Below are 26848 nucleotides of genomic sequence, written 5' to 3'. Positions count from 1 at the left end.
TTAACTTAGTAAGAGATTAACTTAGTAAGAGATTAACTTAGTTAGATATTAACTTAGTAAGATATTAACTTAGTTAAATATTAACTTAGTAAGAGATTAACTTAGTATGAGATTAACTTAGTTAGATATTAACTTAGTTAGAGATTAACTTAGTAAGATATTAACTTTGTAAGATATTAACTTAGTAAGATATTAACTTTGTAAGATATTAACTTAGTAAGAGATTAACTTAGTAAGATATTAACTTAGAGATTAACTTAGTAAGATATTAACTTAGTAAGATATTAACTTAGTAAGATATTAACTTAGTTAGATATTAACTTAGTAAGAGATTAACTTAGTAAGCTATTAACTTAGTAAGATATTAACTTAGTAAGAGATTAACTTAGTAAGATATTAACTTAGTTAGATATTAACTTAGTAAGAGATTAACTTAGTAAGCTATTAACTTAGTAAGATATTAACTTAGTTAGATATTAACTTAGTAAGAGATTAACTTAGTAAGAGATTAACTTAGTTAGAGATAAACTTAGTAATATATTAACTTAGTAAGAGATTAACTTAGTTATTAACTTAGTAAGATATTAACTTAGTTAGATATTAACTTAGTAAGATATTAACTTAGTAAGATATTAACTTAGTAAGATATTAACTTAGATATTAACTTAGTAAGATATTGACTTAGATATTAACTTATTAAGATATTAACTTAGTAAGAGATTAACTTAGTAAGAGATTAACTTAGAGATTAACCTCGTTAGAGATTAACCTTGTTAGAGATTCACCTAGTCAGGGATAACTTAGTAACAGTTATTTCAAAGTAAATAAACAGCAATGGTTTAACACAAAGCAACATTCTGCACACGTTCAACATTCACCAGTCTGGCTCGCTTCAACCAATGCTGGTGAACTGCAAGATGGATCATTACAGGTGAAGGACATTTTTATTTAAACTTTCGTGACTGCAGCGGTCCGTATTCTAACGGTTCTTTCGGTAAAACAAAGTTAACGTACATAGAAAAAAATAATAATCCAAATAAAGCGATTAAAAATATCACGACCTTTCGGTTGCAACACAAGCGTATGACGGACCGCTTTGTGTTTGCGTATCGAAACGTCGTGATGTTTTTAATAACTTTTTTTTCGATCTACGTGGCTTAATTAAAAGATACTCTTTGGTTCTTTCGGTAAAGTCACGTAGGTATACATTTTATATAGAGTATGGATTCCTGCAGTCACGAAAGCTTTAAATCTAGATTTTACTGAAAGAACCATAGAACACAGGCAAGGACCCTATCAGATATGGGTCCTATAACCAAAGGCAACATCGCCCCCTGCCGGCAGATAGCTGTTTAGGTTGTTCTATGGATGAACTCGCCTCTGTCATAGGCACGTGGAATTTCCATTAGCTCAAGGTTGTGTTTACCTTGTGCTGCACAAGGACAAGCTGTCATGAGGGGGTCCCTTAGGCTAAAATGAAGCTGACGCTCAGATCATTTGTTACAGTGTGTGTGCAATATGAATACATTTATAATCTTTCACAACTATCGACATATGCCTTCAGCTAATGTTTGTATCATGTATTTCACTGTATAAAAACATCTAAATACGACAAAAAAACAAAGTGAAATCACGCGTCGCTATGTGCAAATGACTGCGTACAGTGTTAGCATTTTTATATTTGCATGGCACGCCTTAAGTGTACTACATTTCGAGGACAACATTTGCCCTTTGATAGGTCAAAACATGTTTTTTACATTTTAGCACCCGATTTGAAGATGGATTGTAGCCCTTGAACGTCATTGTCCCATAGTTGTGGAGTTGGGTGCTCTATGCAATGCATTTGGATTAATGTGGCTTATTTATAGCACCTCATCTCAAACAACGCGGTGGGCATGTTTACTCTATATTATTAATCTACGTTTTACATTTAATTATTAATGAAAAACACAGTTGCGTAATATGAATATGTACAAAATACATAGCAGTAGTAATGATGGCTACTACAATAATGTACTTCATGAAGGTTGACTAGAGTACATTTTTTATCGTATTTCCCATTGCCATGACAACAAACATTTGTTGCAACATACGTATTGTGGTAGCAATGATGGTCTGCTAGCTTGCAGGGCCATGAGAGAAAGCGGCGGCTTATTGCGGAGGCCTTTATCCAGCAGTGGATCGACCATGGCTGATGACGATCCACTGTAGTACCCTCATCTATACGCAGAAAACGAATCGCTGGTGTGTTGCATGGTGAGGTGGCCCAGACCCTTTCACACGATGCTCTATTTGAAGTTAAACATCATATTCACGTGGAGCCACATCTCCACATTCGATATACAATGTTGCCAGTATCAAACACACCGTAATACCTGCACCTCCAATTAGCACGGTTGGCTACGTACGGCGCGGAACACGCGTACGTGTGTGTCCACACTTCTACACGAGGATAAGTGGACGGAGATAAGCATTGATATTTGGATCCACCAACAACACCCCGCATATCGGTGTGGATAAGAAGAGTTTACAACATGCGCGTTGCTATATGTATGAGTTCCCTAACACAGAAACGGAATTCTTGTTTTGCAAGAATAATGCGAGAATAATGTGATGTTTGTTGTTGTCGTTACAGTGTTCACAAAGGCGTGGAGTCGATGGATGGCTTTGGCCAGTATTCTGGTACGTATACCAATGACTTTCAAGGAAATCTCAAATGCGGCAATTCCTCAGAAAGTAGAGAAGCCAAAGAGAACGTTGGAGGTGAGATAATGAGACTTGGTGTATGAGTACATGTGATGGGTAGTCTCAAATGGTTTCGTTTTATCGTTGAGTAAAGCATCAGTCGCTTCACCAGCATTGGTGCAAGCAAGCTTGAAGATACTCATTGTCGAAACCAATACAGAGCTTGCCTGTGTTGTACCAATGCTGCTGATGGGATGTGCAAATAATACTTTTATATTTTTTTACGTGGAGGCGCATATATGGGAAGGGGTCATAGCTGCTTATTTATGTAGTTACCTATAGTATTCTCCACAATCGTGCTCATTATACGTTTGTGTTAACTGTACATTGCAACCTTCTTCCTAATATTCCGAAGGGACTTTTCAGATTTCTCTTTAATTGTATAATTATGTAATAATAGGGGTTTTCCCCTTTTTTCTGGCAACAAAACTGAAACCTTTTTAACAAGGATTCACGTTACTGCATTAACCACAATAATTACAGTCAAAATGCAAACAAAAAACATACTATGATAATATATGCATTGTCCTTGAAACTGAAAACATATCTCTTTTTTTCCCCAGAAAACTCAGAAGACTTTAGTATCAGTGAAATGCGATCAGTTTCTGAAATTCGTATCCTTTTTGAGATTGCCTCTTTAAAACAAAAAAAATAATCGATCATATCAAGTGAGGGCCCTTGCCTGTAAGATTGGTATTTCACTCACCAGAATTGAGCTTCAACCGGACTAGACTTTGCTTTTTTGTTGTTGCATCAACGCTGCTGAAATTATTCACTCCGAGAAAGACGTGTGGCCGCTCGGATGTGTAATACATCGCCTTATTTTTTTTATATTATGTGCAGGGACAGATATGTGACAGAGGAGTATTGCATGGTTGAAATTTTTGTGCTATTTTTACTATGTTCATTTGTGAACATTCAACAAAATGTATATGAAATTAATGAGTGGACTTCCTTCAGCTGTGTTGCTCTTGAAACGAAGTAAGAACCAACCAGGTAGGTTTCAGCGGTAGAGGGATCAGCTCACAATCTCAAGGTTGTGAAATTCAAATCCTGATTGGAGGTTGACTCAGCCCATTTTCCCTCTGGGGTTAATATAAAATTATTACCACTTTGTTGGGGAAGTCAACTGGTTGTCCTATAAGAATGTGGAATTTCCACCACTGGTTCAGGGCTGTAAACAGGAGTTTAGCACCGCCTCAGTGCTCATTTGAGCAGGAAATCACCGACTTTTTTGTTTACCTTGTTTACCTTAGAAGTGTCTTAGTCTGTCTTCTGGGTTCTTTCGGTAAAGTCACCCACGTAAAAGGGAAATAATAAAATAAAACAATAATATTAAATTCTCACGACGTTTCGGCCACAACACAAGTAACCTTCCTCTGTCTTAGTCTGGTGCTCTATCATTGTGTCATCTATATATTCAGAGTGGTCCAGATGTTTTGTGACCCCCCCCCCCATTTAATTCACAAAATCTTCATATTTTTAAAAAAAAGTTTCTTCAAAACAGAAATGAATACACAAAGGGGGAAAATGTTACGAGTCAATTAATTGGAGGTCACAAAACATCTGGAGCACCCTTCAGAATATAAATAAGAAACAATAACGTCAATGAAACCACAATAATTAAAATACTTGCTGGATTGTGTGACATTGTGTGTTTTTATGAGCAAAAATGTAGTTATGCTTTCTGAAAAAGGTGTTGAGACTCAGTGAGACTCTCATTGATAAATAAGCGTAACAACGACAATAACCCCAAACAATGCGAATGTACAATTTCCTCATAATAAATGTTAGCACATGTTTGTCTTTGAATAAAGTAACAAAAGTCTCCTTTTTCAGTTATTCTCCATGGGAATTCATAATCCTAAACATATGTTATCCTAAACTTACCTTCAGCGTTGCCTTACAGACATATTTTCAAGGAGTTTCCTTTTTTTAACTCAGTTCAGTCTCGCGTCATGGATGACGTAAGTATATGGCATTTCACACTTAAACAAACGTGTAACTTACGGTTTGATTTCTATGCAGTGATACCAGTTTTGTTTTGCTCGGTACTATACATCTTCATTACTGATGGTAACTATGTCTGTGGAATGTACCAAGAGGGTTGATATTAATGGTCATTACTAAGTGAAACAATCATAAGGTTACAACGTTTAAGATTTCTAGAGGTAATCATACAGGCATATTTAACACGTAGGCTTTCGCGACCAATATTATTCACCATTCTGGCGAATTGCCCGATGATGCTGGATGTAATTTCCAGCGAAACGTCGTACTCAAACTGTAAATGTTGTGGATTCACTCTTCAACACACCGGTGGGCTATAGTAGTGAACTATTTGTCTTTTGTCAACGTGACACTTTTTTGCTGATTGGCCGTGTCAGGTGGTGGAGGGTTACGACACATTTATAAATAACGCGATCTAACCCAAAAACCTTTATTATGAATACATGCATATCATGCAAGCATATGCATGCTACGATGAGGTGACTGAACAGCAGAGTGAGCGGCTCACAATCTGAAATGTGTGATTTCAAATCTAGGTTGGGGGTTAACTCACCCCATCATCCTATCAGGGTTGATATAATTGGTACCACTTTGTGGATGAGTCAGCAGTGATTACCCAATGGAGAGACAGACTCATCCCCAACTTAACACCGCCTCAATGCTTAATTGTGACTAACTCTGCCGAATTGATAACACTTGCACAACTTCCAAGAGGCAATGACAGTACCTCATATGAATGCTGGAGATGACTTTACACGATGTTTAACAAACTTTGTCTTACATTTTTTTAAAATTAAGATTCTGTACACAAACAGACCTGTAGTGGTTTGTGCTCCGACTGGTTCTGGGAAGACTGTTATTTTTGAGCTGGCCATAATTCGACTCTTAATGGAATGCCAAGGGCCCTCCTACAATGCAAAAGTTATTTATAGTAAGTACGTCTCTTAATTGTTGCATTATACATTGTTGCAATTGCCCACACGGTATTGTATTCGTACAACAGCAAGCACGCTTGATGTAGACCTGTGTGAGCATGAATGTGACGCGCACCCCCTAGTGGCCCCCATCAAGGCACTGTGTCGGGAGAAATTCGAAGACTGGCAGAACAAGTTTGGAGCACTCGGCATTCAGTGCAAAGAGCTTACAGGAGACACGGACGTCGATGACTATTTTGAGACACAAGATGCCCAAATAATATTGACAACACCGGTAAGTGTTGAAAAAATAAATAAGGTGACAATACGCCTCCTTCACGTAGCTGTCCTTCCACATTAAAATTAAGGGTATATTTTTTAGACATCCCATCAGCCACCACACGACCTTCTGGGATCATAATAATTTCAGCAGTATTGGTTCAACACAAGCAATACTCTGGACTGGTTTTGCTTATCACTGTCTCATCAGCAGAGTCAGGCTTTCTTAAGCGTATTTTTCTGAATTGCTCGATGTGTATAGGTGAGGACCCGCTCTGTTAGATATGGGTCCTAGTTTGATGCTAACCTACATAATACGGAACACAACGTAATGTCTCACCTGTGCTCAGGTTTCTCATTGGCTCCCTGTTCACACCCGCATTGAGTTTAACGTTCTCCTACTCGTGTTCGAGGCCTTTAATGGGCTTGCTGCACCTCACATCCAGGAAATTATTCAACCGTACGCTCCGCAAAGTTGATTCAGCCGTACACTCCACCGGGATCTCTCATATCCACCGATAATTCCATACTCGGGTGTGGCACGCTCCCAGAGTATGAACCTGGGGTGACGGGGATCTCTTGTTTGTACATTGTAATGTTTGTATCTCTACTGGGCTCACTGACCTAATTTGTTTGCAGGAAAAATGGGATAGCACAACAAGACAGTGGCACGACAGGTCTCTCGTGCAGGTCGTGAGGCTGTTTCTGATTGATGAGGTAGAGTACATAACTGTATTGTTCTTGGTTTTCCTCGGCATACTTTTGTAAATACAGCGTAAATTGCTTCGATTGACGTCGTTTGGATATTCGTTGTCGCACCTTTCAGGAACGCATCCGCCACGACGTAAACCGGGTTATTCCTTTTTGATTTAAAGCTTTCGTGACTGCAGTAATTCATATTCTTAGCTCTTTCGGTAAAAGTCACCACGTTGAAGGGAAACAATAAAATAATAAAATATATATGGTCGACCATGGTCGAAACGTCGTGAGAATTTTTATTGTTTTATATATATTTTATTATTTTATTGTTCCCCTTCAACGTGAGTTTACCGAAAGAGCTAAGAATACGGGTTATTCCTGCGCACAGTATTGAATTTATAGGAAGCGGCCACAGTGGTGTGATGGTTAGCGCGCTCTGGATTTGCAATCCAATAAAGTGACATAGTTATACAGGGACTCCTTGACTTATGAGATAGACGTGTGCCTGGAAAGGTGCGCGTATCTCAAAATCGCGTATGTTCAATAGCAATTTTCCCAGAAGAAATAATGGTACAGGAGGTGGTTCGGGGATTTCACTCGCACTCGCGGACGTAATCGCTTTTATTATCCTAGCCTATATCAATACAATACATGTACCCACAATATAATACTTTACATTAAAAAGAAAATCACGTAAACTCTCATTTACTTCCTATAAAATAAAGAAATACGGTATTGCTTGTTAAGACGCCGGAGTTGCGGAGGGGATGGATGGAGGCGAGGAGGGAGACAGACTTAGAGTTAATGAATGCTGTACAAGTATAGCACACGAGTTATCGTACCGCACTGGCTGCTGGCAACGCCGTTGGGTCGCGGTGCCAGGCTAGGGTAGCGCATCTCGAGTTGCGGATGACGATATTCCGAAAATTGCCTAGCGTATGTCAATATAAAGTCTAAATACAACGCGCGCGTTATTCCAAAATGACGTACCACAAAAGCAGGTAAACCGAGGATTGCATGCATACGGTTACAGTACCTAATTTGAATATTTGGTCATCGAATTGAGGTGGGAGTACCATGTGTTAATTTTTCGATCATAAAGTTGGACCCATTCAAACAACTTATAAAGAAGTTGTTGGCATTTGTGCCCAGGTGTCTGAGATGTTGGGAATTTCATGGCAAGACAGAACACTGTAAGTAATGCAGAAGTCTGGAAGAGTACACGACAGCTCAGTACTTCAGGGTGGTTCATGCGTGCAGGATGGGGAAGGGCCGATTGCCGATACAGGCATTGTAATGGTCTCCACGAGTTTGGACAACTCAAGGAAAAGACCGCTGAGGCAAGATCGTGGGATACTTCGATTAAAAAAAATCATGAAAGTTGCGTCGTGTTATGCTGTGGGTCACGGTGTAGGTACACACGGTAGGGGATGAGTCACGTGGTGCCACCTTGGAGGCTGTGGTCAGCAGAATGAAGACGCTTTATAACCTTGTCCCTCCAACCTCCACAAAGGATGCGCTTCAACCGCTGCATACCTGTGCGGGAGTACGGATCATCGCCCTGTCAGCCACCATTCCCAATATAGAAGATGTGAGTTGGCATACTTATTAAACATTGTTTAAACATATACTGTATCGCTACAATCTTGATTTGAAGCTTTCGTGACTGCAGAAATCCATACACTTGGGTTCTTTCGGTGAAGTCACGTATATATAATTTGTATTTATTTTATACCTACGTGACTTGAGCGAAATAACCAAAGAGTATATATTGCTATAACATTGATTAATAGCCAGGTGGCTCAGTGGTAGAGCGAGCGGCTCGCAATCAGAAGGCTGCGAGTTAAAGTCCTCGTTGGGGGTGCTAACTCGTTCCATGGTCATTCGGGGGTCATTAAAATCAGTATCACTTTGTGGGGGAGTCAATATTGGTTCTACGGATAGATTCTCCCCCGTTATAAGAATGTAGAATGTCCACCGCTGGCTCAGGGCTGTAAACAGGATATGAGCACCGCCTCAATGCTCATTTGAGTATAAAAATAACCTTCATGTCTACTATAAACTAGTTGCATTTAATTTGTAACATCCACTGTTAAAAGGAATTTGTGTCATCTTAATCAAGTTGCACGTGGGCAAATGCCCAGACATTCTTTTTGACTTATATACATAAAATATGGAGAGGTATGAATACCTCTCAATGCATTTAAATTAATATTTGTATATCCTCTACAAATATTGCTGAGGCATCCACCTTTCTCTTTCTAGGTTGCCGAGTGGTTGTCTGATATGGATGGAACGGCAATCTTCGTAAAATTGGATGAAAAGCATCGGCCTGTGAAACTCCGCAAAATCGTGTTGGGATTTCCTTTCTATCGTCTACAGACTGCCTTTAAATTTGACTTGATACTCAACTACAAGCTCGCAAAAATTATACAAACATATTCAGAGCAAAAGCCAACGCTCATTGTGAGTACATGTCCTATTTGTTGTTCCAAGTCAAAATGGCATGATTAGTTTAATTGCATATTTTTTTAAATTTAAATATTTTGCATGCATAGCCCTTAAATATGGAATATGTCAAGGTGTATATGGCCTCCATTGACACATACATAGCAAACAGGAAATGCCATGTGGACAAAAATCTCATGTGTAGCCTTAACAGACTTTTGGGGGAAGTGCTGGTGGAAGTGCTGGTAAGCGAGCACTTATGAAGACCATCATGAGCACACGAGGGGGTGGGTGGGCAGCACCACGCCGGACCGCCTTTGTTTCCCCAATGCTGATGTTTCAGTATCACAGCAGGTACTCATTTGAGGCTGAGTAGACCTAAGGAAGCCCCAGAATTGGTTGAAATATTCACCGTCGCTTTTGATCATGAGCGGGAATCGAACTCGGGTAACAGGGTTTGTAGCACGGTTCACTAACCACCACTCCCCACTTGCATATCTATAACCATGCATATACAATCACACAACGGCAATATCCCCTGTTTAGTCTTTACAAGACTCAGTTTCAGTTTTCTCAGTTTCATTCATTTGGTGTAGAGCCCTGTGAGCCATCCAGCTCTTGAATCGGGTGCAACCGCAACAAACAAAAACATGAACAAGAAAAACATGATTATTCTTAGCTCTTTCGGTAAAGTCACGTTGAAGGGAAACAATAAAATAATAAAATATATAAAAAACAATAAAAAATTCTCACGACGTTTCGACCATAACATAAACGGTCGTCATCAGGTGTGAAAAGCAACGGCAAGAAACATTTGAAAGAAGTGTCGGTTCGCATTAATTAATTTATTTTTGAACGGTGTTTTTATTTATAAAAAAACGTCAGCGCCACGTGCAGCGATTTGGCAGTTTATTTAGAAGGACGAGTCCATCTATGTTCTGAAAAGAGGAGGGGGGAGACGAAAAATTAATGTATGCTGTCTGAAAGCCACCGTAAGCGTGAACAATCAATTAAGACCTGAAATGGTTTATAAAATCCTTCCAATGATTACTAAGCCAGAATTGTGTGCTCCATTTAGAAAGTGTTTCTTTCGTGGACGGTTTGGTAACGCTGGCGCGCAAGCCGTTTAGAAGAGGTGGGTGGCTCTGAAGAGAGCCTTTGGGTTGGTTGAGTGCGCGAGAGATGAAGCCGTAGAGAGTGCGGCCCTGGCGCTTGAGGGCGTAGACCACGTCCGTGGCGGTGACGGCCTCGCGCTGTCTGGGCAAGAAGCATTTAGCGAACACCTGTAGAGGCCATACACATATACGTTTGCGCACACAAAACGTTATAAAAGTATGCATTTATACAATGAATATCACACCTAGTCAAGCGCACATATATAAATATTAAAATGGTTTAGGCCTTAGATATTTCACGTGTATTCCTTTGGAAGCAGGCATACTTTTTAATAGCGTGCATTGAAGGCACCTTGTGGTTATTCTTTTACAGTTCTGTGCGACGAGAAGAAGTGTTCAGCTGGCTGCAGCCACACTGGCTAAAGATGCTAAATTCATGATTGATTTCCAGCACAGGCAGAGGTAGGCGTGGGAATTGGGCTCTACACATATTCGTGTTTCGCAAATGTTCTGTGATTAAGATATTGGTGTAAAAGTAACGGTCAAGGTGCTGTCCTCAAGTTCCTTGTTCGAGCCACTGCTGGTGTTAACCTCCGCTTGAGAGAAAAAAATATGTTGAATGACTCCAATATCCACGATGATGTTGGTCGCGAAAGCCTACGTGTTAAACTGACTTCATAATTTATTTTGCAATATGAAATACGTACCGAGGCCCCTCATAAGTTTAATCTGGGCCTGATCATAATGCATCTAAGGCCCAGGGAACAAGGTGATCAAGGGGAGATTGACACATGTGATTGTGAAAATTCCACACTTACACTATGGCACCAAGTCCGTCCATAGTAATATATCACTTGAGAGAGAGATGAGCGTGCAGACACATCATCATCAGCCATGATCAATCCTCTGCTGGATGAAATGCCAACTGATATTTTTTGTTCAGTGTGCTGTGAAGATTTGTGCCGTGGAATAAAAATGCTGAGAAGCACTACTCTAGAGGGATATTGGTCTACTCTTTCACATTGACCAGACGTGTTGGAAGAGGCAGGCGTACCTACACTTTACCCCACTACGCGCGACCTACCAATTTATGTATTTATACACTGCTCGGTGGACAGGGGCAGTGTGGGGGGGGGTTTAAAAGATCGTGCTCGAAGGTGGAATTGATTACAAGTCTAGCGTGCTCACCACTACACCATATATACTGGTCATTTATTGTAATTTCAGACTGCAGAAGCATGCTTCTTGCCTAAAGGATATCAAGTTGAGAGGTAAGCTTGTAAAGCCCTCACTGTTTTTAACGATGATTTAAAATAATTGCATCAAAATATCAAATTCACATTCGCGTAATTTGTTTTATTATTGTTGTAGATTTGCTGATGAAAGGAATTGCATACCATCATGCAGGGATGGAAACGTCTGATAGAGGAAACATTGAAGATGCTTTCTTGCAAGGAGAACTGCCAGTACTGTGTACGTAAAATATGAGCATATTATTTATTCATGGAGAGATTGTAAATTGATATATGTGTCCATGCATCAGGTTTGCATGTGGCTTTGTGAAATTAGTAGGGGCTGTTATGTGTGCATATTTCAAGATTACAAACCCATACTGATATCTAACAGAGTATCCTTGCCTGTAAGCATCTGGCAGTTCACCATCAATGGTTCAAGCAAACCTGACTGGTGCTGAGACACGGAACGTTGAAACTGATCCAGAGTTCTGCTTGTGTGTTACACCAATGCCGCTGAAATTGTGGTAACTAACAACTGCCTTGTGACCAACCGCATGTCATACATTTGCTGCCAGATACATGATGACAGTATTTTGTAGAGTTCAATATTTTTATGATGACTTATTAACTTCACCGAGTTACTTACGCTATGTTTTGTGCATTGGGGCGGCAGCGCGCTTGACGCTCGTTACAGAGGTTACACAGGTTCGCATTTGGAATATGGCAATCCGTTATGGTTAATACTGCAAGTATATGAATCATAGCATACTTTGTGCCATCTGCTTAAGAGTGGACATTAATTATCCCGTGGCATGATTTGAAGAGAGTAGGCTGTTGTGTGCTGGTGTCGAGGTCCAGATTTGTAAATGTTCCCACAAAATATCCAATCAGGAAGCATATAGCAATATGGCTGTCGCCTGATGAAACTGGTTGTGATTACTGGTGAAACGTCGTACTCAGTTTGTAAATGCTGTGGCTTGGCTCTCCAACACACAACCGGTGTGCTGTACTAGTACACTACACTATACACTACATTATACACTACACTACTATACACTACACTATACACTACATTATACACTACACTACTATACACTACACTACATTATACACTACTATACACTACACTACACACTACACTACACGTTACACTAGTGCTGTACTAGTGACGAATTGGCCACGTTCTGTTTACGTGACAACCCTTACAAGTTGGCTGTGGTGGATGGTGGCGGGTTTTAACGACACATTTATATATATCTAACCCAAAAACGTATATTATGGAGCATATAGCAACATTGCCCCTACTGCGAAACTTCTGCAGAATATGTGCACACACAGCGCCTTTTTTCGTGATTGCCTTGTGATAAAAGAATGGTGCAAATACCGAATGTTTTTATTTGATTTGTCTGCAGTCTCTACAAGTACACTGGCTATGGGTGTAAACCTTCCTGCACACCTGGTCATCGTCAAATCTACCATGCACTACACTGGGGGAGGCATGGTGCAGGAATATGGGGAAACAGATATTCTACAGATGATTGGCAGGGCAGGAAGACCACAGGTAGATGCACATATTCTGACTATATTGGTTCATATATCCTTACTTTTCGGAACTAAATATCCGTTTTCAAAACTTAAATGCATTGTGCACAAATGTATTCTAGTTTATTGGATCCCATCTCTTGAAACCCATCATGTGGACAATATAGCATTTATTTTGAAGAGGTAAAGATTTCTTGCTTATTTGTGCATTGATGTTGGTGCCCATCTACTATATACAGCCCTAAGCCAGGGGTGGACCTCCTTAATTTCAATGGAATGGGAGAGTCTTTCCAAAGGACAACCAATGTTGACTTTTTCACAAAGTGATATTTATTTTATCGACCAAAAGAGGGATGATGGGCTGAGCCGACCTCTAACCGTGAGTTGAACTCACAACCTTCCCATTGCAAGATGGCCGCTCTACCTCTGAGCCACCTGGCTGCTGCTGTTGCTGCAGAGGTAGAGCGGCCTTCCGATTGCAAGATGGCCGCTCACAACCTTCCCATTGCAAGATGGCCGCTCTACCTCTGAGCCACCTGGCTGCTGCTGCTGCTGCAGGATGAAGTGAACTGTTGCACTATTCTTGCTCAATTATGAATGTGTCATAGCATGTTCACCATTTGTTAAAACATATACATGTGCTTTTATTTAGCAAAATAGCAAAGCGTCAATTCCAATAGGCTAACAAGCACAAGTAATAGATCATAGACGCGTGTCGCCATGCTGGAAGTGGGGAGCGGTAGTGTAGCGGTGAGCGCGCTGCGTTATAAAGCCCGAGTGACGATTATCTTAACCGGACCTGGTGCTGGCCACCCACCCCCTCGTGTGCTGTGCTTGCCTTCATAGGTGTTCGCTAACGGCACTCGCCCCAACAGCCAGTTAAGGCTCTATGGGGGATCTTTGTATGTTGTAGTAGTATATACCTGTGGTAGCAAGGGTTTGTGGATTTTATTTTTTTATTTAAAGCTTTCGTGACTGCAGTAATTCATATTCTTAGCTCTTTCGGTAAAGTCACGTTGAAGGGAGACAATATATATTGTAAAGTCACGTTGAAGGGAAACAATATATATTGTTTCCTTTCAACGTGACTTTACCGAAAGGTTTGTGGATTGTGCATATTTGTGTGTCATACCCACTAGAGATGGCAGTACAGAAAGTTGGTTATGAACCCATATGTGTGAACCTGCGTGTTTCCCCCAGGAAGTTTCGTTTCCTCCTAAACACAAAACATATCCAAATAAATCAGGCAAATATTTCAATGCAGGATCCATCTGCATTTCCTGAGACTCATTAAAGATTTTCCTGCATTTAGCTCATTATTAGTATGGCTATTTATCTATTTTTGATGTGAAGTAACATACGTGATATCGTTTACAGTTTGATGTTTCAGCCACTGCGGTGATATTGACAAGAAATGAATTGAAAGAAAAATATGAACAAATGCTAAGTGGGACCCAGAAACTAGAAAGCAGGTAGGACAATAACGGCAGTTTTGTTATTATATGTATATATTGGACATGAACATGTACATATTTGTGAACGTTATGTATAAAGTCAGCATCGGCATACACTGCCCGCTGAAGGCCTTCTTAGCCGTAAACATCCTTCACAGTCCAGTGATACAACAATCCACGTGTTCCATTACCTTGGCTACCACTCCATCGTTAGTTTTGAGCACTGGCCATCATTCCTACTTGTGACATGTCCTGCCCAAGCTTACTTATTTTTCTTCATAGCTTTGATGCCTCTAACTTGCATGTCTGGTATGTCATCAAAAACAGACGCTGCTTCTTCTTGTTCATGCTTTCTCCCTCTCTTCCCTCCCCTCTCATTACCCCGATATCTTGGCTCCAGTGACTCCTCCGCCTTAAGTCTTTGATGCATAAAAATGCTGTGACAAAACAGAGGTTATGCTTCTCGGCTCCGTGCACTCAACTTCAGCTCATCACCCACAGTAACAGACACAACGTTGGTGGCTTCTGTGACCTTGCTCCGAAGTTTGAGACCTATTTGAAAAGTGAAAAGTGAAATTCAGAAGTGATTTTTTTCACCTTCAAAGTATTGTCAGCACGACATCATGCTTGTCAAACTATTATGCAGATAATTTGGATAATGCGTCTCTTCTCTCTTGTCGATTATTGCCATGCCACCTTGTTCGTCGGCATGCCTCCTGCAAGAGTTCTCAATAGGCTAAAATTCTAGATTTGAAGCTTTCGTGATTGCAAGGATCCATACTCTTTGGTTCTATTCGGTAAAGTCACGTAGGTAAAAAATAAAACAACAAAAATCACGACGTTTCGGCCACAACACAAGCGGCCTTCATCAGGTGAAGGGATCAGGCTGTCTCGAGGACAGCGCTGAAGTGGAACACAGCCACGCTTAAAGGTCGCGGTCTGAGCGTGGCTGTGTTTCACTCCAGCGCTGTCCTCGAGACAGCCTGATCCCTTCACCTGATGAAGGACGCTTGTGTTGTGGCCGAAACGTCGTGATTTTTTTGTTGTTTTATTTTTTACCTACGTGACTTTTACCGAATAGAACCAAAGAGTATAATCGGCTGAAATGTTTCCACAACGCAGCTTGCCTGACTCCTGCCTCTAACCGCTTCATCCGAATATATCACACATGTTCTGGAATCTCTACTTTGGCTCTTGGTGAATCTCAGAGTCGACTCTGAGATCGTGTTACTGGCCTATAAAGCACCCACCTACCTTTGGGACTTTTTGAATCCCAGTATTCTATCTCACAATCTACATTTCATGGATTCCAGTCCTCTCTGCATCCCAAAGATGAGACAGCACTCCAAGGGCGATTGGGCCTTCTGCTGTATGGTTCCCCATCTGTGGAATGCCCCCCCCCCCCCCAGCCATATTTGTGATTTTGGGCATTGTCGATGTTATTAAGTCACGATTGAAAACTGACGCCCATACTATTTCTTTGGAACACTAGACCAATTACTTAGTGCAAAGTATTAAATGTTGACATTTTCACATGTAACAGCACTTTGGTTCTTTTGAGGAGAAGTACCACATCAAAATAAACATTTATTTTGTATTATACTGTCTTGTTCAGGATCTTCACATTTTCACGCTGTAATGAAAACTTTCTCAATTGATTTCAAGATACGTTCAGAATGATGTGTTTTTTTTCCCACATTTTGTGAATTTCCATCAATCAGCTTCCCCTCTGCAACTTCCATGTTCCCATTGCTATAAAGTAGCTACCGTGAATTTGTAAACACCTTCGGTCTCCTGCAGTTTGCACATGAATTTAACAGAGCACCTCAATGCGGAGATTGTACTGCACACGATCACAGATGTCAACGTGGCATTGGATTGGATCCGATCCACATTCCTGTACATTCGGGCACTCAAAAACCCAAAGTATTACAGTAAGAAATGCATTTACAATTCAAAATTAAAACATACAATATTCGCGTGATTATACTATCGCAATGTGTGCGATAGTATAATCACCAGGTTCCAATTATGTATATAAAAAGAATAACAATAAACATGAGTAGGTGTATTGGAAAAGGTTGAGTTACCTATTCGTGCATTTATTTCAGAAAATTATCAAGAACATACATGTGTTCTTGAGTAGTATAGGTATTTTGGAAGGATGTATATACATGTGTATCCTATTAATTTTCAAAATGTATTTGAGTGAACGACACTTATTCGAATGAAACACAAAATAACATGATGTATATTATGCAGGTTTGTGTAGAGCGAAGACCAATATAAAACAGAGAGGGCCCTTGCCTGTAAACACCTGGCAGTTCGTTTAACACGTAGGCTTTCGGGACCAATATAATCCATAATAGTTTTTTTAATACTGTATATAAATGTGTCGATAAACCCACCACCACCCTGATGAAGCTAGCTGTAATTACTGGCGAAAAGTCGTACTCAGTTTGTAAATGTTGTGGCTCTGCAACACATCGGTGTGCTGTACTAGTACACTACACTATACACTACATTATACACTACACTATACACTACACTATACACTACACTATACACTACTATACACTACACTATACACTACACACTAGTGCTGTACTAGTGATGAATTGGCACGTTCTGTTTACGTGGCAACCCTTATTAGTTGGCTGTATCGGGTGGTGGCGGGTTTTAACGACACACATTTCTATATTTACGCGATCTCACCCAAAAAAACTATATTATGGATCTGGCAGTTCACCTGCATTGGCTCACACAATCCTGACTTGACACTGAATTGCAAAACCGGTCCACAGTTTTGCTTGTGTTGAACCAATGCACTAAAACATTGTGTGAAACCATCTTTGGGTATTTTGAGCCATTATGCCTTTGCATAGATCAGCTATTGTAATATAAAACAGTAATTTTAGCTGTAATTACATTTCACGTTTGGGGCTTTCAAAAATATTATGAGCTGACTGGAGGAAATAACACGTTTGAATGTTCTTAAGTACAAAGGACACAATTACGGTATGTTTGTAAGGAGTGAATGTTAAACATTCTGACAATTTAGAGTTCGTTCATTGACATCAAATGTTTACATAGTTTTGACTTTGACTATGACAAGATATTCAACTGTTAAAGCCATTTTAAGTACATCTCAAGCAATGCATAAAAAGGCAGCATACTGAAAAATAAATGTACTCTGTACGAATCACTGATACAGAATTTGACGCTGGTCTGAACAAAGAGGACATTGAGAAGCAACTTCTGCAAGGTATAGTGATATTAACATAATCGAACATCAAACTGTAATTTTACTGGAATAATAGACAATTTGAAACTGAGAGAAATACAACTGCTTGCTTGTGTTTTTCGTACGTTACTGTCTTCAGCCACCACGCGACAGGTCAAGACACTTCTGTCTTTGATTCTTCCCCTGGTACTGATGCTTTACAGTCCTTGTGAATTCCCTCCCACGGTCTCACTTCTCAAGCTCTTACAACCTTGCTCAATTCAAGAAACCTGTCTACTTGTTAGAAGATGAAACACTGAGAATAAAACCCATATACGCAGCCTCTGAAAGAGCCAGTTGGTCAATTCAAGTTGTTCCTTGTGTTTCCACTACAAGCAGCATGATTTTCAATGATTTAAAATTGAGACAAATTGAACGTTGATTTGAAGCTTTCGTGACTGCAGGAATCCAGACTCAGTAGACAAAATAAAATAAAACAAAACATCATAAATATCACGACGTTTCGATCGCAACACAACAAGCGGTCGTCCTCGGGCGGAAAAAATAATAATTCAGCAGTGTGAACAGCTGAACCAGCGAGAGAGCTTTCGTGACTCAGGAAGGCTACTTGTGTTGTGGCCGAAACGTCGCGAGAATTTTATTGTATTATGTTTTATTTTTGTTATTGTATTTCCATTCTACGTGGTGACTTTGCCGAAAGAACCAAGCAGATGAGCTCTCTCGCAGCTCTCTCGCTGGTTCAGCTGTTTCACTGATGGAGGATTTTTTTCCGCCTGAGGGCGACCGCTTGTTGTGTTGCGATCGAAACTTCGTGATTTATTATTTGTCAGTTTAATTAAATTTTTCTACCTACGTGACTTCACCGAAAGAACCAATGAGTATGAGACGCATTGATTTTTCTTTAATTGTATTTATTTAACGATCGTTATGTCAAAATAATTAAGCTGACAATATGCCTTCTTCCCATATATGTCTCTCCGCATAAAAAGTAGAATCATTGTTTTTAACATATCCAATCAGCCACACGGCCTTCTGGGATTGAATATTTTCAGCAGCAACAAACAATCTGGACCGGTTTCGACATTCAATGTATAAGCAGTCAGGCTTGTTTGAAGCAATACTTGTGACCTGCCAGACATGAATAGGCAATTATCTACTCTGTTAGCTATGAATGTTTTAAGCAGATTTTAGATTTTAGTGGAGAGACAAATATGGGAAGGCATAATACCTGCTTAGTTAATTTGTTGTCTTGTCCACAACGACGTTAATGTTTCGTTTACATTATTTATTTCAGAACTATGCTTAGAGAGTTTGAACTCGCTGGCAGCTTACAAGCTAATTTGTATGCAGAATGGGGATATTAAGCCAACAGGTAAATAATCCTTCTGCTGAAACAGCATATCATGACGTGTTTGTTCGCTTTATTTGTGACGAAAAAACACGTCATTTCACATTTTCATGTTGTGTATAGCGTCCAGTCGTCAATGCAAATCGGCATCTCAGAACGTGCTGTAGAATTTGTCACGTGCACAGGTTCCTAACGGAGGCACGGGGAGGGGGGGACCCCCAGACAAGAATGGGGGGCAGTGAGAACCTTCGCCAACTATTGCCCGAGCCCTGGTGCTGCTTATGTTGGGATGTGTCGCCAACTCCATTAATTGATGAGTGTCTGTGCATGGAAAAACCCCACGTGTGCAAGGGGTGGTAACTCAATATCTGTGCGTATGGATATAATGAATTTGCTCTCCCGCCATACCCCTGGCAAGCCAAGGATATGGCGATCTTGGCGACCTTGGGAAGGGAGTTTTACCAATTTGTGTTTGATCCAACAACCCTGCATTACAGGCACGATGTATAGCCGCCACCAGCACCCTGGCATTTAATTACAGTTTATTTTAACATATCATGGGACCTCCTTTGCCTTTGTTTTCATGTGTTTTGCTATTTTAACAAAACATGGTTTGATATTGTCCAGATGTTGGTAGATTGATGGCTTACTACTACGTGGCATTTGATACCATCAAGCTGTTTGGCACAATACAGGGCTCGGAAGCCGTGCAAGACCTGGTAAGTGAGGTCACAGGGTTGGTTTCTCATTGTTCCACATCACCATCGACTTACGTTAACAAGGCTTGCTGCGGCAATGTCCCCTTACTTAGCAGACGATCGAGACCCCTGAAAGGGTTCGTGACAACGCATTGCAGGTGGTGACTGTAATGATGTTAACAGACAAGGATATGTGTGTGTATGTGACACATAGCAAACAACCACAACGACTCACAGCAGTGGATTTGACAAGCGGCTGTAAATGATCATTTTGGATGTTTGACAATAGGCCGTGAATTATTTTGTAAGAAACAAATTAATAAGCGGACTTACAATTGTGCAGATAATTGAGCAGTTTTTAGCCATGTTTGGCGATCATCATCGTTTGTATCTATACAGTGCACCTTATTGGAGTAAGGATACCGTCTCATTTTAGTTTTACTTACAAAGACAGACTTTTAGTTTATTACTGCATACATCGTTGCTGACAATTCTATCAATCGGTGTGCGTCTGGCACAAGGTTCAACTAACACCTACGTTTTAAGACATAATCAATGCATCGTACAGCGGCATTCAGAACCAAGTCAAAGTGATTTCCTGCTCAAATGAGCACTGAGGTTATCCATCTACCGTTGACAGCCCTGAGGCTATCGTGGAGAATCCACAATCCTATGACAGGGGTCTCTCTGCAGCGCAACCACCGTTGACTTACTAACAGAGTGCTGCTCATGTTATCAAACTCGGAGGGAAGGTGGGTTGAGTCAACTCATCAGCAGTATTTGAACTTGGAGCCTGCCGTCTGTGAGCCACTCACTTACACTAGTTGAGCCACCAGGTCATAACTCCCGCGTGTATTTTACAAGAGAGTATTTTTGCGATTAGCAATTAGCTGAATTGATACATTTTGCTCCTGATCTCTTTGGACACATTTTCGGTTCAGGACACCTTGTATTGTAAATGTTTTGGAGGTTTGTAATTGCCGTTAAATACCGATTTGTTCCCGTAATGGATGTGGGTTTAGTGTCAGGGCAGATTTGGGAGCTCACCGTGTGTCTATTGTGCAGCAGCTGCGGGATTCTGACGGAGGGTGGAATTCTTTTTCAATTCTGTGTAGTAGTAGCATCAATGATTTTGGCCATGATGATGACATCTTGATCTTTGACCTTCTTTACAGGTGACTCTTATCTCAAGCTGTCGAGAGTATAAAGACATCACGCTCCGTGTTAATGAGAAGAAAACCCTGAACACATTGAACTTGGCCAAAAAGCACACGATACGGTAACAATCAGTGACACGTCACCAAATAACCATTAGCATCGTCGTAAAGAATGGAAGAAGAAAAAAATAATAAGCGTACAATATGCCTCCTTCACATATCTGTCCATCCACATAAAATAATACATATATTTTACACATCCTATCAACCACGTGGAATTATGGGAGTGCATAATTTCAGCAGACTTGGTATCACACAACCAAACTCTGGACTGGTTTTGTCATTCCGTATCTCATCAGAAGTCACTTTTGTTTAAACCAATGTAGGTGAATTGCCATATGTAAATATACAATTATGCATACTGTGTATTGGTAAAGTTACATTACAATAAATTGCAATTTTTATATGGTATATTTGGCCAGTTTGAAGAATGTTAGGTATTTGTTTTAAGATCCTGTGTTAATGTCATTACATTTTTTGGAATAAAAATCCAGAACCTACACTGGAATAATCTTGAAAGTTTCATATCAAATGTTTTTTCTTCTTTGGTTCTTTCGGTAAAGTCACGTAGAATTATAATAAAATAATAAATTGATAAAATAAAATAACACAATAATATTCTCACGACGTTTCGGCCACAACACAAGCGGCCTTCATCAGGTGAAGGCGGCGAGACTGTCTGGTAGGACAGCGCTGGAGTGAAAGAGCCACGTTCAGATACGGCCTTTAAGCTGTGTGAGAGGAACAAAGCGCCTTGACAAAGGAATTAGCATATAATTTAGCATTGAAATGGCTGAATGATTAGCTTGTGACTGGTCACAGAAATAGCTATGTTAAAAGTTAAAGCATACACACCCGCAGAGGCACCCATTATTAAAGGGATTAGCATAGAATTTAGCATTGAAATAGCTAAGTTAAGGCATACACATCTTGACAATGGAATTAGCATAGAATTTAGCATTGAGATAGCTGAGTGGTTAGCTTGTACCTGCTGCAGAAATAGAGCTTGTACCTGCTGCAGAAATAGCTACGTTAAAGTCAGAGCATACACATTCACCGAGGCCCTTAGTACAAATCAAACAGGAGAATTTAGCATTGAAATAACTAGGCGAATCCAGCATTGAAACAACTGAGTGATTAGCTAGTGACTGGTCACAGAAATGACTACACATCTGAGCTATTCACAGTACTATATAGTGAACCAATAAAAACTAAAATATAAATTACCTTCATGTTATCAATAAACTCTATATTCTCCAATCAGCTAAGCTACCAACAATAAGTCGTTATATATCACAATGCTATATGGCGGAAAAATGGGTGGATTCTTACCCTCAAATGTCAGCACCACGGATAGCTACGGGTCCCGTTCAGACGGACGAGTTCGTCCATGGTCGGAACAGAGGAGGGGGAGAGAGACAGCTGCGAGGCCCTAGTATGCTCCATATTGTAAAACTATACCATTAACCGTGGTGTGAGAGGTATTAAGAGGCAATGCTGGCGAAATAGCTGCGGTCTAGTATAGTTTTACAATATGGAGCATACTAGGGCCTCGCAGCTGTCTCTCTCCCCCTCCTCTGTTCCGACCATGGACGAACTCGTCCGTCTGAACGGGACCCGTAGCTATCCGTGGTGCTGAAATTTGAGGGTAAGAATCCACCCATTTTTTCGCCATATAGCATTGTGATATATAACGACTTATTGTTGGTAGCTTAGCTGATTGGAGAATATAGAGTTTATTGATAACATGAAGGTAATTTATATTTTAGTTTTTATTGGTTCACTATATAGTACTGTGACCAGTCACTAGCTAATCACTCAGTTGTTTCAATGCTGGATTCGCCTAGTTATTTCAATGCTAAATTCTCCTGTTTGATTTGTACTAAGGGCCTCGGTGAATGTGTATGCTCTGACTTTAACGTAGCTATTTCTGCAGCAGGTACAAGCTCTATTTCTGCAGCAGGTACAAGCTAACCACTCAGCTATCTCAATGCTAAATTCTATGCTAATTCCATTGTCAAGATGTGTATGCCTTAACTTAGCTATTTCAATGCTAAATTCTATGCTAATCCCTTTAACAATGGGTGCCTCTGCGGGTGTGTATGCTTTAACTTTTAACATAGCTATTTCTGTGACCAGTCACAAGCTAATCATTCAGCCATTTCAATGCTAAATTATATGCTAATTCCTTTGTCAAGGCGCTTTGTTCCTCTCACATAGCTTAAAGGCCGTATCTGAACGTGGCTCTTTCACTCCAGCGCTGTCCTACCAGACAGTCTCGCCCCCTTCACCTGATGAAGGCTGCTTGTGTTGTGGCCGAAACGTCGTGAGAATATTGTGTTATTTTATTTTATCAATTTATTATTTTATTATCATTCTACGTGACTTTACCGAAAGAACCAAAGAAGATTAATCATTGCAGTCACGAAAGCTTTAAATCGAAATCAAATGTTTTATCGGTCTAAATTTTTTTTTCTAATTGTTTAATTTAAAAGGTTTCTCGGATAGTGAAACATCAAGTGTGAAAACATTTACATATTTGAGACAATAGTAGTTGTGAATGTATTACGTATTTCAAAATATTGTATGGATAAGCGAATGGGGTTTAAGTCTGTATTCGCACATTTTAAGTGTATATTGTATATTCAGTGTGTATTAGTTATTTGGACAAACCATTATGAGTGAATCTGAATGCTTCTGTCATTTCAGATTTCCAATGTCCGGTAAAATAAAAACCAGTGAAATGAAAATAAACTGGTAAGTACAGCTATGATTTCAATGCTCCTGTTAAGATAACATATACGTACATTTGGAGTTGGTTATGAACTTTCTTTATACTTAGCAACGCAACTTCGTGTTTAGGGTTTTAATATTCTACACATTTGCAGATTATTATCCATTTGATATCACCATACAGATCACACCTTCCAATTGGAGAGCCTTCAAGATGTATTGACACTTATTTTAACACTCGAAACTGCATCTATATTGCAAAAACAGTTTGTTCAAGTGGAGAATTAAGCTTTTGCTACACAATTGAAATGATTTTGATTTAAAGCTTTCGTGACTGCAGTAATTCATATTCTTAGCTCTTTAGGTAAAGTCACGTTGAAGGGAAACAATAAAATAATAAAATGTATATAAAACAATACAAATTCTCACGACGTTTCGACCATAACACAAACGGTCGTCATCAGGTGTGTCGGTTTGTATTGACACTCATTTGCAAACCGACACACCTGATGACGACCGTTTGTGTTATGGTCGAAACGTCGTGAGAATTTTTATTGTTTTATATGTATTTTATTGTTTTATTGTTTCCCTTCAACGTGACTTTACCAAAGAGCTAAGAATATAAAAATTGTTTTATATATATTATTTTATTGTTCCCCTTCAACGTGACTTTACCGAAAGAGCTAAGAATATAAAACAATGCTTTATATATTATCATTTAATTGTTCCCCTTCAACGTGACTTTACCGAAAGAGCTAAGATTATAAAACATTGTTTTATATATATTATTATTTTATTGTTCCCCTTCAACGTGACTTTACCGAAAGAGCGAAGAATATAAAACATTGTTTTATATATATTATTATTTTATTGTTCCCCTTCAACGTGACTTTACCGAAAGAGCTAAGAATATAAAACATTGTTTTATATATATATTATAATTATTTTATTGTTCCCCTTCAACGTGACTTTACCGAAAGAGCTAAGAATATAAACATTGTTTTATATATATTATTATTTTATTGTTTCCCTTCAACGTGACTTTACCGAAAGAGCTAAGATTATAATTGAAATGACACGTTGTTTGTAGTCTCATTCAAGCTCAGCTGGGATGTGTACTGGTGCAAGATTTTGCATTGATGCAGGACACTGCCAAAATCTTCAGGACTGGAATCCGACTTACAAAATGTAAGTTTAAACTGCACTATTTAAACGAATGTACATTGTTTCTGAAGTTAACGTTTAAACGCATGACAGTATTTACATCCGTTATATCTCCGTTTTGTGGTTGTAGGTCTTGCCGAATTTTTGCAGCAAAAGGATAAGCAGAATAATTTCCAGGCTGTGCTGAATGCTGTCCACCTCGCTAAATGTTTTCGTGCAAAGCTTTGGGAAAATTCACCTTTCGTTTTGAAACAACTTGAAAAAATCGGTAATTATAATCCCTTTTACGAATAAGAGCAACACATAGAAATTATTTACAACCACGCATTCTTTTCAGAAGACCCTTCAATTAAACATTACTTAACCTCAGTGTTTCTGCTGTAGGCTTCTCAATGTCCAGCGCACTGGTCAACGCTGGATTGACATCTTTTGAGAAAATTGCAAACACTCATGGACGGGAAATTGAGTTGGTGAGATAATGGGTGTAGTGTTAATCTCCACAACATGTATCTATGTTTGTGCTGGTGTTTAGCGCACTTCCCAGTACAATTATACGGTAGCTACACCATTAATGCCATTGGCCCAGTGGCAGCGCTTGTTCCAGAAGCCGCAGTTCGAATCTGGCAGACCGCTCTGGTTAATTATACTGCGGATTTATTCACCGTAAAATGCTCGACGCCATCTTCTTCAAAATGGACGTCACAGACCCCCATGATGTCATGCCAAGAAGACCGTTGTGTACCGGCGTGATTGTCCAAATTAGCAAAATGTAAAAAGTAACTTGCAAATTACTCAATGGGAAACACATTACAATCGTCACCCTTCCTTAATAATAGTAACACCCACCAATGATGAGCGTATTTCTTGTTTGTAAACAACATTGCAACAAAACCGAATGACGTTTTGCTGGCGGTGCATTCCTGCGTTGTGCAGATAGTGAACAGACACCCTCCGTTTGGGAACCAGATCAAAGAAGCCGTGCAGCATCTGCCCAAGTACCAAGTCAGAGTGGAGCAGGTGCATGAGACGGAACCCCGACTCCAATCAAATATTTCACATTGCTAAAAACAACTAATGCACATGCTCTTTGGTTCTATTCGGTAAAGTCACGTAGGTAAAAAATAAAACAACAAAAATCACGACGTTTCGGCCACAACACAAGCGGCCTTTTTTTTTCTTCACTCCAGCGCAGTCTTCGAGACAGGCTGGTCCCTTCACCTGATGAAGGCCGCTTGTGTTGTGGCCGAAACGTCGTGATTTTTGCTGTTTTATTTTTTTACCTACGTGACTTTACCGAATAGAACCAAAGAGTATGGATCCTTGCAGTCGCGAAAACTTCAAATCTAGAACTAATGCACAGTCACAAGGCTCGGGTGCAAATCATTTTCCCTTTCAGTGCGTTGCTACTTTCAATGTGCTCAAAGCAGCAGGCTTTCAAAGGCAAACGTCAATTAGGACTTTGCTAAATACCTGTCAAACCATCCATCCATGTGGCTCAATTTCCCCGCATATAGCCCGCATACGCATATAACCCGCAGACGCATGTACTCCGGTTAAACAAAGTGCGCCCACTTGAAACATTGTCGTTTCATTGTGCAAGCAATTCGAGTCATTTCAAACGTGTTAATGCGTGCAATTTTAGTGCGAGTGATTTATTCAGCAGTGCTTTAGTCAAAGGTACTGGAAGTGTTGCGCAGTGAAAAAATTAAACGAGTTATGACATGTCACACGTGTAAAATATTTTAGGGATAGCCTGCACCTGCATATACCCCACAGGGTCTTGTTTTGTTTTGTAAAAAGTGGTATAACCCGCGGGTTATATGCGGGAAAATACGGAACTCGAAACATCATGAGTCTGAAGACAAACATTAATTAGTCTTTTGATAATACTGCACCTGTGAAACTATCCATGTGGCTCAGCAGGAGAGTGAGCGACCCGCCATCAGAATGTTTGCGAGTTCAAGTCGTAGCTGGGAGTTGACTCACTCCATCATCCCTCCGTG

The 26848-nt window shown here is 39.9% G+C and overlaps 1 protein-coding gene across 3 annotated transcripts in view; it reads left to right on the top strand.

The window, feature by feature from the left end:
* The first annotated feature begins 679 nt into the window (after nt 1-679).
* The window catches only part of LOC142916582 (putative ATP-dependent DNA helicase HFM1), a 40378-nt gene continuing 14209 nt past the window's right edge, over nt 680-26848 (top strand). The window contains exons 1-24 of one of the 3 annotated variants that reach the window (XM_076061714.1): nt 681-931; nt 2636-2763; nt 3309-3359; nt 4642-4712; nt 5554-5686; nt 5813-5964; nt 6588-6665; nt 8062-8238; nt 8913-9113; nt 10584-10672; nt 11438-11481; nt 11582-11683; nt 12858-13006; nt 14365-14459; nt 16242-16375; nt 17656-17706; nt 18980-19057; nt 19661-19752; nt 20907-21010; nt 23658-23705; nt 24772-24869; nt 24976-25113; nt 25230-25315; nt 25779-25862. In XM_076061714.1, coding sequence (XP_075917829.1) covers nt 900-931; nt 2636-2763; nt 3309-3359; nt 4642-4712; nt 5554-5686; nt 5813-5964; nt 6588-6665; nt 8062-8238; nt 8913-9113; nt 10584-10672; nt 11438-11481; nt 11582-11683; nt 12858-13006; nt 14365-14459; nt 16242-16375; nt 17656-17706; nt 18980-19057; nt 19661-19752; nt 20907-21010; nt 23658-23705; nt 24772-24869; nt 24976-25113; nt 25230-25315; nt 25779-25862 — 2415 coding nt within the window. In that variant the 5' untranslated portion in view covers nt 681-899. Of the gene's footprint in view, nt 932-2635; nt 2764-3308; nt 3360-4641; nt 4713-5553; nt 5687-5812; nt 5965-6587; nt 6666-8061; nt 8239-8912; nt 9114-10583; nt 10673-11437; nt 11482-11581; nt 11684-12857; nt 13007-14364; nt 14460-16241; nt 16376-17655; nt 17707-18979; nt 19058-19660; nt 19753-20906; nt 21011-23657; nt 23706-24771; nt 24870-24975; nt 25114-25229; nt 25316-25778; nt 25863-26848 lie in introns of all 3 variants that reach the window. The other 2 variants (XM_076061716.1, XM_076061715.1) reach the window with 2 other exon arrangements.

The sequence above is a fragment of the Petromyzon marinus genome, unplaced genomic scaffold, assembly GCF_048934315.1.
Source record: "Petromyzon marinus isolate PM22_M1 ecotype Great Lakes invasive population unplaced genomic scaffold, UKy_Petmar_22M1.pri1.0 PM_G_Scaffold_4, whole genome shotgun sequence".
Lineage (NCBI taxonomy): Eukaryota > Metazoa > Chordata > Hyperoartia > Petromyzontiformes > Petromyzontidae > Petromyzon > Petromyzon marinus.
Note: the sequence above shows the minus strand (reverse complement) of the source record. Positions and strands in the feature narration are given on the sequence as shown.